We start from the raw sequence: 15,000 nt of genomic DNA on the forward strand, positions 1-15,000 counted from the left end.
GCAACAGAAAAAGAACTCTCTTTATTGACATTGACAGAAGATGAACAGGGAAATATCGATTCCGAGGATCGAGTCAAAATTTTGAAATTTTTATTCAATATAGTTATAACTAATCCCAACAATCAAACAATTAGAAAAAAATCTATTGGAATAAAAGAAATAAGTAAAAAAGTTCCTCGATGGTCATACAAATTAATCGACGATTTAGAACAACAGGAGGGCGAAAACGAGGAAAATGTAACAGCAGAGCATGAAATTCGTTCAAGAAAATCCAAGCGCGTCGTGATTTTTACTAATAACCAGGCAAACGCCGATACTTATACTAATACCAAGGATGCTAATGATCCTGATCAAACAGACGAAGTGGCTTTGATACGCTATTCGCAACAATCGGATTTTCGGCGCGACATAATAAAAGGTTCCATGCGTGCCCAAAGGCGTAAAACAATTACTTGGGAGCTGTTTCAAGCAAATGTACATTCCCCCCTTTTTTTGGACAGAGTAGACAAACCACTCTTTTTTTCTTTTGATATTTCTGGACCGCTGAAACGAATATATCGAAATTGGATATGTAAAAACAAAGAATCAAAATTTATGATTATACAGAAAAAAGATCGAGAAAAAGACGAGGCCAAAAGAGAAAAATACAAAGAGAAGAGAAAATGAGGATAGAAATAGCAGAAGCTTGGGATAGTCTTTTACTTGCTCAAGTAATAAGGGGCTCCGTGTTAATAACCCAATCAATTCTTAGAAAATATATTATATTACCTTCACTGATAATAGTTAAAAACATTGCCCGTATGTTATTATTTCAATTTCCTGAGTGGTCTGAGGATTTAACGGATTGGAATCGAGAAATGCATGTTAAATGCACTTATAATGGTGTTCAATTATCCGAAACAGAATTTCCAAAAAACTGGTTAACAGACGGTATTCAGATAAAGATCCTATTTCCTTTTTGCCTGAAACCTTGGCACAGATTTAAACTACAACCCTCTCATAAAGATCCAATGAAAAAAAAGAAAGGTCAAAAGAATGATTTTTGCTTTTTAACAGTTTGGGGAATGGAAACTGAACTCCCTTTCGGCTCTCCTCGAAAACGGCGTTCGTTTTTTGAGCCTATTTTTAAAGAACTAAAAAAAAAAAGAAAAAAATGGAAAACGAAATGTTTTATAGCTTTAACAATTTTAAAAGAAAAAACGAAATTGTTTCGAAAAGCTTCAAAAGAAACAAAAAAATGGATCACTCAAAGCATTCTATTTCTAAAGGGACTAATAAAAGAACTTTCAAAAATAAATCCAATTCCATTTTTTGGGTTGAGAGAACCATATGAATTGGGCGAAACTAAAAAGGATTCGATAATCAGTAATAAGATGATTCACAAATCATCCCTTCAAATTCAATCTATGGCGTGGACAAATTATTCATTAACAGAAAAAAAAATAAAAGATCTGACTAAGAGAACAAACACAATCAAAAATCAAATACAAAAAATTCTAATTATAAAAGAGAAGAAAAACGAATTTCTAACTCAAGAAATAAATAGTAGTTCTAACAAAATAAGTTATCAGGATAAAATAGTAGAATCAGCAAAAAAATTTTGGCAAATAGTAAAAAGAAGAAATATTCGATTAATCCGGAAATTCTATTTTTTATAAAATTTTTCATTGAAAAGATATACATGGATATTCTTCTATATATCATTAATATTCCAAGAACCAATACCCAACTTTTCTTGAATCAACAAAAAAATCATTGAGAACTTCATTCACAATAATGAAGCAAATCAAGAAAGAATTAATAAAACAACTAAAAATACAACTCATTTTATTTCAACTATAAAAACCTCACTTTCTTCACTTTCTAATATTAGTATTAGAAATAAAAATGAAAAAGCTTTTTGTGACTTATCCTCCCTCTCACAAGCATATGTATTTTACAAATTATCACAAACCCAAGTTATTAGTTTTTATAAATTCAAACCTATCCTTCAATATCATGGAACATCTCTTTTTCTTAAAAATGAAATAAAAGATTATTTTGAAGAACAGGGAGTATCTCATTCCAGATTAAGACATCATTATGGGTTAAGACAGAAAATCGTTTGGCATTCTGGAATGAATGAATGGAAAAACTGGTTAAGGAGTCGTTATCAATACGATTTAGTTCAGAATAGATGGCTAAAATTAGTACCAAGACAATGGCGAAATAGAGTCAATCAACACTATCTGGCTCAAAATAAAGATTTAACAAAATGGGATTCAGATGAAAAAGAAAGATTAATTCATTACGAAAAAAAAAATGATTTTCAAGCAAACTCATTACTGACTCAAGAATATAAACTGAATCAAGAACAAAAATATAAAAAATCTAATTTAAAAAAAAACTATGGATATGATTTTTTATCATATAAATCTATTAATTATCAAGATAAGAGGGACCCGTATGCTTATGGATCACCATTCCAAGTAAATAAGAGGGAAGAGAGTTCTTATCATTACAACATGGATAAACAAAATTTTTTTGATACATTGAGGATATCCTATCCATAATTATCTAGGAGAAGGCGATATCCTAGATGCTATGGGGAATTTTTCGCACAGAAAGTTTTTTAATTGGAGAATTCTTCATTTTTGTCTTAGAAATAAGGTCGATATTGAGTCCTGGGTCGATACCAGTACAAAGAGTAACAAAAATATTAAGACTGTGGTTAAGAATTATCAACTAATTGATAAAATGGACCTTTTTTATTTCACAATTTATCAAGATCAAGAAAGCAACCCATCCAATAAAAAAGGAAGCCATTTTGATTGGATGGGACTGAATGAAGAAATACTAAGTCATCCTATACCGAATCTAGAACTTTGGTTCTTCCCAGAATTTGTGCTGCTATATAATGCATATAAGGTTAAACCATGGATCATACCAATAAAATTACTTCTTTTCAATTTTAATGGAAATAGGAACATTAATAAAAATATTATTGAAAATAAAAAAAGGGACTCCCTTATAGCACCAAACGAAAAACAAATTATTGGATTAGAGAATCGAAATCAAGAAGAAAAAGAACCCATAGGTGAAGGGGATCTTGTATCAGATGCACAAAAACAAGGAAATTTTAAATCCGTTCTCTCAAACCAAGAAAAAGATGTTGAAGAAGATTATGATAAATCAGACAAAAAAAAACGTAGAAAGAAAAAGCAATACAAGAGCAACACGGAAGCAGAGCTTGATTTCTTCCTAAAAAGGTATTTGCGTTTTCAATTGAGATGGGATGATTCTTTAAATCAAAGAATAATCAATAATATCAAAGTATATTGCCTCCTGCTTAGACTGATAAATCCAAACGAAATTGTTATATCCTCTATTCAACGGGGAGAAATGAATCTGGATATTTTGATGATTCAGAAGGATTTAACTCTTAGAGAACTAATGAAAAAAGGAATATTGATTATCGATCCAGTTCGTCTGTCGGTAAAAAATGATGGACAATTTATTCTATATCAAACTATAAGTATTTTGTTGGTTCATAAAATAAACACCAAATTAATCAAAGATACCAAGAAAAAACTATATTGATAAAAATCATTTTATGAATTTATTGCAAGACATCAAAAATGACTGAAAATAAAGACAAAAATCATTATGATTTGTTTGTTCCTGAAAATATTTTATCCCTAACCACCGGCGAGAATTGCGAATTCAATTTCTTTCAATTCAAGGGATAAAATGGTATGCATAGAAATGCAGTATTTTTAAATAATGTAAAAACTGTGGTCAAGTTTTGACTAAAATAAACATCTTGGTAGTGATAAAAAGAAACTAATTAAATTAAAGTTCTTTCTTTGGCCCAATTATCGATTAGAAGATTTAGCTTGTATGAATCGATATTGGTTTAATACTAATAACGGCAGTCGTTTCAGTATGATAAGGATCCGTATGTATCCGCGTCTGAAAATTCGTTAATGGTCCATTTTAATGGTCCATTTTCCCCTATATTATGTATGTATCGTGCCGGGTATATGAAAACAAATAGATGGTCACAAGGATTGTCTTACATTTTATTCTGATACACGATACTAATTTAATGACATACATATCAATTAGATCGACAAATGAATCAACAAAATCCTCTTATTTGAACTCTCAAATTTTCTCTTTTGTAGAAATCTCTCACTCTTTTGTATCCCTATACGAATCAAATCGAAACCCGGATTGATTAATTTTATTTGAAAAAAAAATGATAAAGTTCATAACGAACTTAAAATCATCGTGTATATCAAAATGACTGGTATTATTATTACTGATCAGTAAAATTCACATTCAAAAAAAGGGGGAAATTTTTTGGTTTTATGGTAAAAAATTCATTCATCTCAGTTATTTTTCAAGAAAAAAAAGAAGAAAACAGGGGGTCTGTTGAATTTCAAATAGTTAGTTTCACCAATAAGATACGAAGACTTACTTCACATTTGGAATTGCACAAAAAAGACTATTTATCTCAGAGAGGTCTACGTAAAATTCTAGGAAAACGTCAACGACTGCTATCTTATTTATCAAAGACAAATAAAATACGTTATAAAGAATTAATTGGTGAGTTGGATATTCGGGAATCAAAAAATCGTTAATTTGCAAATTTTGAATTAGTCGATTTATTAGATTTTCATTTTGATGTACTTGTTTTCGTTTTCAACAATTCATGTAAGAATGAATCGAGGAAAAACTTATGAATCTATCAGCTACAGAAAAAGACCTTATGATAGTCAATATGGGGCCTCACCACCCATCAATGCATGGTGTTCTTCGTCTCATCGTTACTCTAGATGGTGAAGATGTTGTTGACTGTGAACCAATATTAGGTTATTTACACAGAGGAATGGAAAAAATTGCGGAAAACCGAACAATTATACAATATTTGCCGTATGTAACGCGTTGGGATTATTTAGCCACTATGTTCACGGAAGCAATAACCGTAAATGGACCAGAACAGTTGGGGAATATTCAAGTCCCTAAAAGGGCCAGCTATATCAGAGTAATTATGTTGGAGTTGAGTCGTATAGCTTCTCATCTATTATGGCTTGGACCTTTTATGGCAGATATTGGTGCACAGACCCCTTTTCTATATTTTCAGAGAAAGAGAATTAGTATATGATCTATTCGAAGCTGCCACCGGTATGAGAATGATGCATAATTATTTTCGTATCGGAGGAGTGGCGGCCGATCTACCTTACGGCTGGATAGATAAATGTTTGGATTTCTGTGATTATTTTTTAACAGGAATTGTTGAATATCAAAAACTTATTACGCGAAATCCTATTTTTTTAGAACGAGTTGAAGGGATAGGCGTTATTGGTGGAGAAGAAGCAATAAATTGGGGTTTATCCGGCCCAATGCTACGAGCATCTGGAATCAAATGGGATCTTCGGAAAGTTGATCATTATGAGTGTTACGACGAATTTGATTGGGAAATCCAGTGGCAAAAAGAAGGAGATTCATTAGCTCGTTATTTAGTCCGAATCAGTGAAATGACGGAATCTATAAAAATAATTCAACAGGCCCTGGAAGGAATTCCGGGTGGTCCCTATGAGAATTTAGAAATCCGATGCTTTGATCGAGAAAGGGATCCAGAATGGAATGATTTTGAATATCGATTCATTAGTAAAAAACCTTCTCCCACATTTGAATTACCGAGACAAGAACTTTATGCGAGAATGGAAGCCCCAAAGGGAGAATTAGGAATTTTTCTGATAGGGGATCAAAGCGGTTTTCCTTGGAGATGGAAAATTCGCCCGCCGGGTTTTATCAATTTGCAAATTCTTCCTCAGTTAGTTAAAAGAATGAAATTGGCTGATATTATGACGATACTAGGTAGCATAGATATCATTATGGGAGAAGTGGATCGTTGAAATGATAATTTATACGACAGAAGTAGAAGATATCAATTCCTTTTACACATTGGAATCTTTAAAAGAGGTCTATGGGATCATATGGATGTTGGTCCCTATTTTGACTCTTGTTTTGGGAATCACAATAGGTGTACTAGTAATTGTATGGTTAGAAAGAGAAATATCTGCAGCAATACAACAACGTATTGGGCCTGAATACGCCAGTCCTTTGGGCATTCTTCAAGCGCTAGCAGATGGAACAAAACTGCTTTTCAAAGAAAATATTCTTCCATCTAGAGGCAATACTCGTTTATTTAGTATTGGACCAGCTATAGCAGTCATATCAATTTTACTAAGTTTTTCAGTAATTCCTTTTAGCTCTCGCCTTATTTTAGCCGATCTCAATATCGGTATTTTTTTATGGATTGCCATTTCAAGTATTGCTCCCGTTGGACTTCTTATGTCAGGATACGGATCAAATAATAAATATTCCTTTTTAGGTGGTCTGCGAGCTGCTGCTCAATCGATTAGTTATGAAATACCATTAACTCTATGTGTTTTATCAATATCTCTACGTGCGATTCGTTGAAATAGAAACTTTTATTTTACCTATTCCTTTCGTTCTAGAAAATAAGTTGAGTTGATAAACTAAATTAGATAGTTATATATGAGTGAAAGAAAGCAGCTTATAAATTCGCAGTAAATTAAACAAAAAAATGGAATCTCATTTCCTATGTACAAGAGGTAAGTGGAAGAAAACGTAAGCGGAAGAAGTCTTTACCCCAAGACGGGTTGATTAGTCAATCTAGCTTGAAGCGGGCTCAAAAGATCAACCGTATAGAGTTTTCGCTATCCTTTGTATGGATTCCCATACATGTATTGCTAAACAAACGGGGGATTGAACAAAAAACGAGTGGATGGTTAGGAACACCAAAATACATAAAGGATTGGTAATGGAGATTATGTAAATTATATAAAAAGAGACTTCTGGATAACATAAAAAGAATACTAATTGGGGCTTTAAATTCGTAGAAATGACTAGGCAGTACTCCCCATGATTCCGGTCCAGAGTATCCTCCTATCTGCCGATTAAAGTAATGACTATCAGGAACGAAATAATCCTTTACTATTTTTAGTTTAAGCCCCATTCGTGATTTTATCAGATCCGAAAGCAGAATAGGAACGAAAAGAAACAATAAAGAATAAAAAGAAATCTTTTTTTCTTTCTTTCATAGATATAGAGATCTAATCCGTGTCATGATTTATGAGCTAATGGAATGTTTCATTTTTTCGTAATAGAAAACAATGGGTTGAAATATCTATTGATATTCTACAAGAAGTATTTTATTGAAGGCTTAAGTTATTACTCAACTTGAAATTATGAACAGGCGAGATCAATTCAGAAGCATTTATTTTTATTCTTCAGAATATAGCAGACAGAATTCCATTGGTATAATTTTGGACCTTCAATCTATTTTTCTCTATCTATTCTACAACCATACGAAGATAAATAATACTGATTCGGTCCTAAAATTTATTTGTGACCCACGAGGAGCCGTATGAGGTGAAAATCTCATGTACGGTTTTGGACTAGCGATGTAAACAGTGATGGTATCATCGACTATAATTATCTAACAGTTCAAGTACAGTTGATATAGTTGAGGCGCAATCAAAATATGGTTTTTGGGGATGGAATTTGTGGCGTCAGCCAATAGGGTTTATCGTTTTTCTAATTTCTTCTCTAGCAGAATGTGAGAGATTACCTTTTGATTTACCAGAAGCGGAGGAAGAATTAGTAGCAGGGTATCAAACCGAATATTCAGGTATCAAATTTGGTTTATTTTACGTTGCTTCCTATCTAAATCTATTACTTTCTTCGTTATTTGTAACAGTTCTTTACTTGGGGGGTTGGAATATTTCCATTCCGTATGTATTCGTCCCTGAGCTATTTGAAATAAATAAAATAAATGGAATCATTGGAACGACAATTGGTATCTTTATTACATTAGCTAAAACTTATTTGTTTTTGTTTATTTCTATCGCAACACGATGGACTTTACCTAGGTTAAGAATGGACCAATTATTAAATCTCGGGTGGAAATTTCTTTTACCCATTTCTCTGGGTAATCTATTATTAACAACTTCTTTCCAACTTCTTTCACTGTAAAGAAAAAAAGAATATGAGATTCATGACTTGGTTCAAACAAGAGAAAGAAACAAACATAAAATTATTCATAGATATTCACGATATGTTCCCTATGGTAACCGGGTTCATGAATTATGGCCACCAAACAGTCCGAGCAGCAAGGTACATTGGTCAAGGTTTCATGATTACCTTATCCCACGCAAATCGTTTACCCGTAACTATTCAATATCCTTATGAAAAATTAATCACATCAGAGCGTTTCCGCGGACGAATCCATTTTGAATTTGATAAATGCATTGCTTGTGAAGTATGTGTTCGTGTATGCCCTATAGATCTACCCGTTGTTGATTGGAAATTTGAAACGGATATTCGAAAAAAACGATTGCTTAATTACAGTATTGATTTCGGAATTTGTATATTTTGTGGTAACTGCGTTGAGTATTGTCCAACAAATTGCTTATCAATGACTGAAGAATATGAACTTTCTACTTACGACCGTCACGAATTGAATTATAATCAAATTGCTTTGGGCCGTTTACCAATGTCAGTAATTGACGATTATACAATTCGAACAATTTTGAATTCAATTCAAAGAAAAACTCAGTAAGTAAACCTCCTGTTCTATTAAAGTAAAGAGAAATTTCCCATTCATTCTTTTAAGGTTCCGTTTTGGTTTAAGTTAAAAGACTGGTTGGTTTGAATTAAAAAAAGAATGAGGCCTTTGGTCAATAAATAAAAATTCAATTACAAATTAACTGGTTGATAAAATTTCGGATTCCTTTTATTGAAAATAAAACTATATTAATATATTCGTAATTATTTCGAAATATATAGTTTCAAAAAACAAAATACCCTTTTCTTTTGAACAAACAAAAAAGAATCAAAAACGAAACTGTCCAATAATTGTGCTTAGAGCAATTCACGCCTAATAGATTAGGATTTTATTCAATTAGGAACGTATCATAAAAAAATTCCTGGTCAGGTCAATAAGATCATGAAAAGCATTTCGATTTATTTATCTCTTATTTTACACAGAATGGATTTGCCTGGACCAATACACGATTTTCTTTTAGTTTTTCTGGGATCGGGTCTTATATTAGGAGGCCTGGGGTGGTATTACTTACCAATCCAATTTATTCTGCCTTTTCATTGGGATTGGTTCTTGTTTGTATATCCTTATTTTATATTCTCTCAAATTCTCATTTTGTAGCTGCTGCCCAGCTCCTTATTTATGTAGGAGCCATAAATGTTTTAATCCTATTTGCTGTGATGTTCATGAATGGTTCAGAATATTATAAAGATTTTAATCTGTGGACCATTGGGAATGGCCTTACTTCGTTGGTTTGTACAAGTATTCTTGTTTCGCTAATTACTACTATATTAGATACATCATGGTACGGGATTATTTGGACTACAAGATCAAATCAAATTATAGAACAAGATTTGATAAGTAATAGTCAACAAATTGGAATTCATTTAGCAACCGATTTTTTTCTTCCATTTGAATTCATTTCAATAATTCTTTTAGTTGCTTTGATAGGTGCAATTGCTGTGGCTCGTCAGTAATAAATCTTTCTAACTAGGAATAGCAAGCAATCAAAATGAAACCTTTTCTGTTTTTCTGTCTTATCGCATCCATTTTCTTTGAATTCTATTTGAATATTGCTCGTGTATAAAATAGAAATTCGTTTATTCGATATATTTCAATAGATTCTTTTTTTGTTATACTCTAGTCAATCAAATCTGTTGAATTATTGTTCATATTAATAATGAATCGAAATTGATAAGGAGTTGGTCAATGATGCTCGAACATATACTTGTTTTGAGTGCCTATTTATTTTCTATCGGTATTTATGGATTGATCACGAGTCGAAATATGGTTAGGGCTCTTATGTGTCTTGAACTTATACTGAATGCGGTTAATATAAATTTTGTAACATTTTCTGATTTTTTTGATAGTCGGCAATTAAAAGGAAATATTTTCTCAATTTTTGTTATAGCTATTGCAGCCGCTGAAGCAGCTATTGGATCAGCTATTGTGTCCTCGATTTATCGTAACAGAAAATCAACGCGTATCAATCAATCAACTTTGTTGAATAAGTAATATTAATAATATTAAATTATAAGATTCACCAATTTGAATTAGCATGTACAATATGTTGGAATCTACATCATGTTTTCGAAAACGTAAGAAATCAAAGTATCTTGGTCCTTTCTTATGAGTTGATCCCGAAGGAAATTGATTAGAAAATTTCTGGTAAATCGTTGATTCATCTGGTGTTTAACTATATTTATTTACAAGTTTACTAGATTGAAATTTTATGATGTTCAAAAATTTATCGATCCCATGTCCCATTCAGTAAAATTTATGATACATGTATTGGGTGTACTCAATGTGTCCGAGCCTGCCCCACCGATGTGTTAGAAATGATACCTTGGGATGGATGTAAAGCTAAACAAATTGCTTCCGCTCCAAGAACAGAAGATTGTGTTGGTTGTAAGAGATGTGAATCCGCTTGTCCAACGGATTTCTTGAGCGTTCGAGTTTATTTATGGCATGAAACAACTCGAAGTATGGGTCTAGCTTATTGATACGGTCCAGAAAACCCTAGTTGAATACATTTTGAATCCATTTGATTTTTTTTACTGAAAAAACCCGTGCTCAAAAAAAACCTTTTTGAGCACGGGTTTTCTAATCAAGTGTATCTTGTCTTTACCACGAATTATTTTCCTTGGTTAACAATAATTGTATTTTTACCAATATCTGCAGGTTCTTTACTTTTCTTTCTTCCTCATAAAGGAAATAAGCTAATGAAGTGGTATACAATATGTATATGCATTTTCGAACTCCTTCTAACAACCTATGCATTTTGTTATCATTTCCGATTGGACGATCCATTAATCCAGCTGGCGGAAGATTATAAATGGATCAATTTTTTTGATTTTTACTGGAGATTGGGAATAGATGGACTTTCTATAGGGCCCATTTTACTGACAGGATTTATCACCACTTTAGCGACTTTGGCGGCTTGGCCAGTTACTCGAGATTCGCGATTATTTCATTTCCTGATGCTAGCAATGTACAGTGGTCAAATAGGATCATTTTCTTCTCGAGACCTTTTACTTTTTTCATCATGTGGGAGTTCGAATTAATTCCCGTTTATCTACTTCTATCCATGTGGGGGGGAAAGAAACGTCTGTACTCGGCTACAAAATTTATTTTGTACACTGCAGGGGGTTCCGTTTTTCTATTAATAGGAGTTTTGGGTCTCGGTTTATACGGTTCTAATGAACCAACATTAAATTTTGAAACATTAGCTAATCAATCATATCCTGTCGCACTGGAAATAATATTCTATATTGGATTTCTTATTGCTTTTGCTGTCAAATCGCCGATTATACCCTTACATACGTGGTTACCGGATACCCACGGGGAGGCCCATTACAGTACTTGTATGCTTCTAGCCGGAATTTTATTAAAAATGGGAGCATATGGATTAGTTCGGATCAATATGGAATTATTACCCCATGCGCATTCCATATTTTCTCCCTGGTTGATAATAGTGGGTACAATGCAAATAATTTATGCAGCTTCAACATCTCTTGGTCAACGGAATTTAAAAAAAAGAATAGCCTATTCTTCCGTATCTCATATGGGTTTCATAATTATAGGAATTGGTTCGATAACTGATACGGGACTCAACGGAGCTATTTTACAAATAATATCTCATGGCTTTATCGGTGCTGCACTTTTTTTCTTGGCAGGAACGAGTTATGATAGAATGCGTCTTGTTTATCTCGACGAAATGGGCGGAATGGCCGTTTCGATTCCCAAAATATTTACGATGTTCAGTATCTTATCCATGGCTTCTCTTGCATTACCGGGCATGAGTGGTTTTGTTGCAGAATTGATAGTCTTTTTTGGAATAATTACCAGCCAAAAATATTTTTTAATGCCAAAAATACTAATTACTTTCGTAATGGCAATTGGAATGATATTAACTCCTATTTATTCATTATCTATGTCACGTCAAATGTTCTATGGATACAAGCTATTTAATGCTCCAAGTTCTTATTTTTTTGATTCTGGACCACGAGAGTTATTTGTTTCGATCTCTATCTTTCTACCAGTACTAGGTATTGGTATTTATCCGGATTTCGTCCTCTCATTATCAGGTGAGAAGGTCGAAACTATTCTATATAATTATTTTTATAGATAGTTTTCATGAATAAAAAAAATAAAAAAGGAATCCTATGGTTTTTAAAATTGGTCGTTGTACAATGAAAAAGAAAAAAAAGTCTTTTTCTTCTCTTAAGTTTAAGTTAAGTAAAAAAGGTAAAAGCATTAAATTGAATTTTAATCAGACATCTTTGGCTTTTGTTAGAACCTTTTGAATCGCTCCACTACTTGATTCAAAAGGTTCTTGACAGCTTACAATAAGTTTTCTTATACTTATATATAATATATACGCCGTCCTGTGTTAGTATTTGTTAGGCCTAGCCTCTTTATTCAATTCAATTAGATGTTAATTTAATGTAAATGAACCATAACTATGTAAACCTATTCCTAATAGATTGACCCCAAAATAGCATATCAAATTATAAGAAATCCCATAGAAGCCACAAGTGCGGAATTTACACCTTCCAAATTTGTATTTGTTCGGGTATGGAAATAAATCGCGAATACGGTCCAAGTAATAAACGCCCAAGTTTCCTTTGGATCCCAATTCCAATATGATCCCCACGCCTCATTAGCCCATACGGCTCCCGAAAGAATTCCTATGGTTAAAAAGATAAACCCGAGACTAATAATACGATAACTCCAACGATCCAATTGTTGAGTCAATTGATATCTGTAATAATTTTTAGAAGAAAGAAAATAAGTGTTTAGTAAAACATTGCTTCTTTCATTCATGTATTGGATTTTCCCAAACGAAAATGCAAAATTATTGTTTTCACCAATAATCTTTATGGCCTTTCGAAATGTAATGACTAGAAGAGCTACTGATAATAATGATCCACATAAAAGAGCTGCATAGCCTAATACCATCATACTTACGTGCATCATTAACCACTGGGATTGGAGAGCAGGTGCTAATATTGCGGATTGATGCATTTTGGTTAAAAGACCCGAAGTTGCAAAGCCTTGGGTAAAAATAGCACTTGGTGCGGTTATTGCATAAATTATTTTTGCGCTTTTTAAATTTAAAATAGGAAACCATATGAATAAGGGAGAAACCCCATGAAAGAAAGATTAATGATTCATATAAATCACTTAATGGGAAATGTCCTGAATAAATCCAACGAGTGACTAATAATCCTGTTATACAGAAAAAGGTGACTATCATGCCCTTTTCTGATGAATCATATAGTCCTACGACTTCATCTACTAATAAGAATAAGGTTAAAAAATGAATTGTAATTACAATTGAAACGACTGAAAAAGATATATGAGTTAATATATGCTCTAAAGTTGAAAAAATCATAAAAATTATGAAAAAAGCCTGGGTTTCTCGATTTTATGGAATGGAAATCAGGAATGAAATTCATTTTCATTATAGGACTTATTCTATCTCTTTTAGAAGATACTATGCCGCCACTCGGACTCGAACCGAGATGCTCTAGCACTGCTTCCTAAGAGCAGCGTGTCTACCGATTTCACCATAGCGGCTTGCTCGAAATCATAATAACCCATTTTTTAGTCAATCGTCGAGATTGAAGGTGAAGGGGTCAATTCAATGTAAAATGTCAAATTTGTTAGGAAGCATTTAATTTTTATTGATAAATAACAACTCGTTGAAATAGCAATTTGAAGGTTCAAAAGGAATCTTTAGTATTTATTGTATCATTTTATTTATTTAATTATCCTTTCTATTTAATTAGGTCGTCAATAGAGATTTTTTAGTTTGTGTTTTCCTAAAAGAGAACTCCTTTATTGTAACTAAACTAACTAGTTGTAACTTCAATTCATAGATAAAATTCAACAAAACAAAAAAGGGTTCTTTATCATTTTCATTTTTTAACGATTCATTTCTCATTCTTTTGTATGATTTTTATGAATCTATAAAAAAATGCTTATTAATTGACTGAATAAATGAATGAAAAAATATGATTTGTAGAGATCACAATTTCAGCACCACCCCCAACAATTTCAAAAGATTTAGGTCATTTTTGTATTAATCGTTAGCATTTTGCGTTTGTTTTAAGGATTTATCAAACCAACTAGATATTGGGTTGTACCCGTTACGTTATATAAAAAGCGTTTCGATTCCTGTCATAATTGTACCATACTTCAAAAAAGTATTTCGAATTTTGAATTCTAAAAATATGTCTTGATTTATTTTCTTACATTTTCTTATACAAACATAGGATTTCTTTAGATCACTTCAAATTGATACATTATTTGTATATCCACTAAATTAGAAAAGGGGTTTTCTCCATTGGGTTGAAAACAGGGGAAGGAGATATAGTAATTCAGAGAAATAATGATTCATAAAGTTACAAAATTGAAACTAAATGGGTTAGTTTCGACAACCCAGTTAAAGCTCTTATATATATGTGCTCCGCGATCCGCTATAGTATAAATAGAAAAAAAAATGATTATTCTATTATTTAATTATTAAAAATTGAATATTATAAAAATAACAAATTATTATAACCCTAACATAACAAATACAAATGGGCGATGGGAAAATAAGAATCCCCGGAAATGAAAAAAAAAGATATTCAAAAATTCAAAAAAGTAAAACCTTTGTATCTTATTCGAGTTAAACCAATTCAGATTACTCCAAATTTATTTGGCGTACAAAAAAACTTTTAGAATTCCCCGTAGAAAGAGATTTGGCTAATGAAAAAGCTTTCAAGGCCGCCCAATATCCTTTCTTTTTCCAAACATTTTTTCGAATACGCTTTTTTGATGTAGAAGTACGTTTTTTTGGAACTGCCATTCAAAAAAAAGTTATTCAGTGCTAT

General features: G+C 32.2%; 3 protein-coding genes and 1 pseudogene across 3 annotated transcripts; all 4 read left to right on the plus strand.

Annotated features, from left to right (window-relative positions):
* The first annotated feature begins 634 nt into the window (after positions 1-634).
* On the plus strand, positions 635-1,673 carry LOC128038786 (protein TIC 214-like). The gene has a single exon (XM_052627427.1). It carries the CDS (start codon positions 663-665, stop codon positions 1,656-1,658), a length of 996 nt encoding a protein of 331 aa, XP_052483387.1. The 5' UTR covers positions 635-662; the 3' UTR covers positions 1,659-1,673.
* An 869-nt stretch (positions 1,674-2,542) lies between these two features.
* LOC128038794 (protein TIC 214-like) lies at positions 2,543-3,579 on the plus strand. Its single transcript, XM_052627431.1, has one exon. It carries the CDS (start codon positions 2,584-2,586, stop codon positions 3,577-3,579), a length of 996 nt encoding a protein of 331 aa, XP_052483391.1. The 5' UTR covers positions 2,543-2,583.
* Positions 3,580-3,962: 383 nt separating this feature from the next.
* LOC128038784 (NAD(P)H-quinone oxidoreductase subunit H, chloroplastic-like) lies at positions 3,963-5,911 on the plus strand (annotated as a pseudogene).
* LOC128038790 (NAD(P)H-quinone oxidoreductase subunit 1, chloroplastic) lies at positions 5,905-6,623 on the plus strand. Its single transcript, XM_052627430.1, has one exon. The coding sequence runs from the start codon at positions 5,905-5,907 to the stop codon at positions 6,469-6,471; it is 567 nt and encodes a 188-aa protein (XP_052483390.1). The 3' UTR covers positions 6,472-6,623.
* The last annotated feature ends 8,377 nt before the right edge of the window (positions 6,624-15,000 follow it).

The sequence above is a fragment of the Gossypium raimondii genome, unplaced genomic scaffold, assembly GCF_025698545.1.
Source record: "Gossypium raimondii isolate GPD5lz unplaced genomic scaffold, ASM2569854v1 Contig00314, whole genome shotgun sequence".
NCBI lineage: Eukaryota > Viridiplantae > Streptophyta > Magnoliopsida > Malvales > Malvaceae > Gossypium > Gossypium raimondii.

What these genes read in the sequence shown, in the direction of transcription:
- LOC128038786 (XM_052627427.1), top strand. Translation starts at nt 663, where the DNA reads ATGAGGATAGAAATAGCAGAAGCTTGGGATAGTCTTTTACTTGCTCAA.
- LOC128038794 (XM_052627431.1), top strand. Translation starts at nt 2,584, where the DNA reads ATGGGGAATTTTTCGCACAGAAAGTTTTTTAATTGGAGAATTCTTCAT.
- LOC128038790 (XM_052627430.1), top strand. Translation starts at nt 5,905, where the DNA reads ATGATAATTTATACGACAGAAGTAGAAGATATCAATTCCTTTTACACA.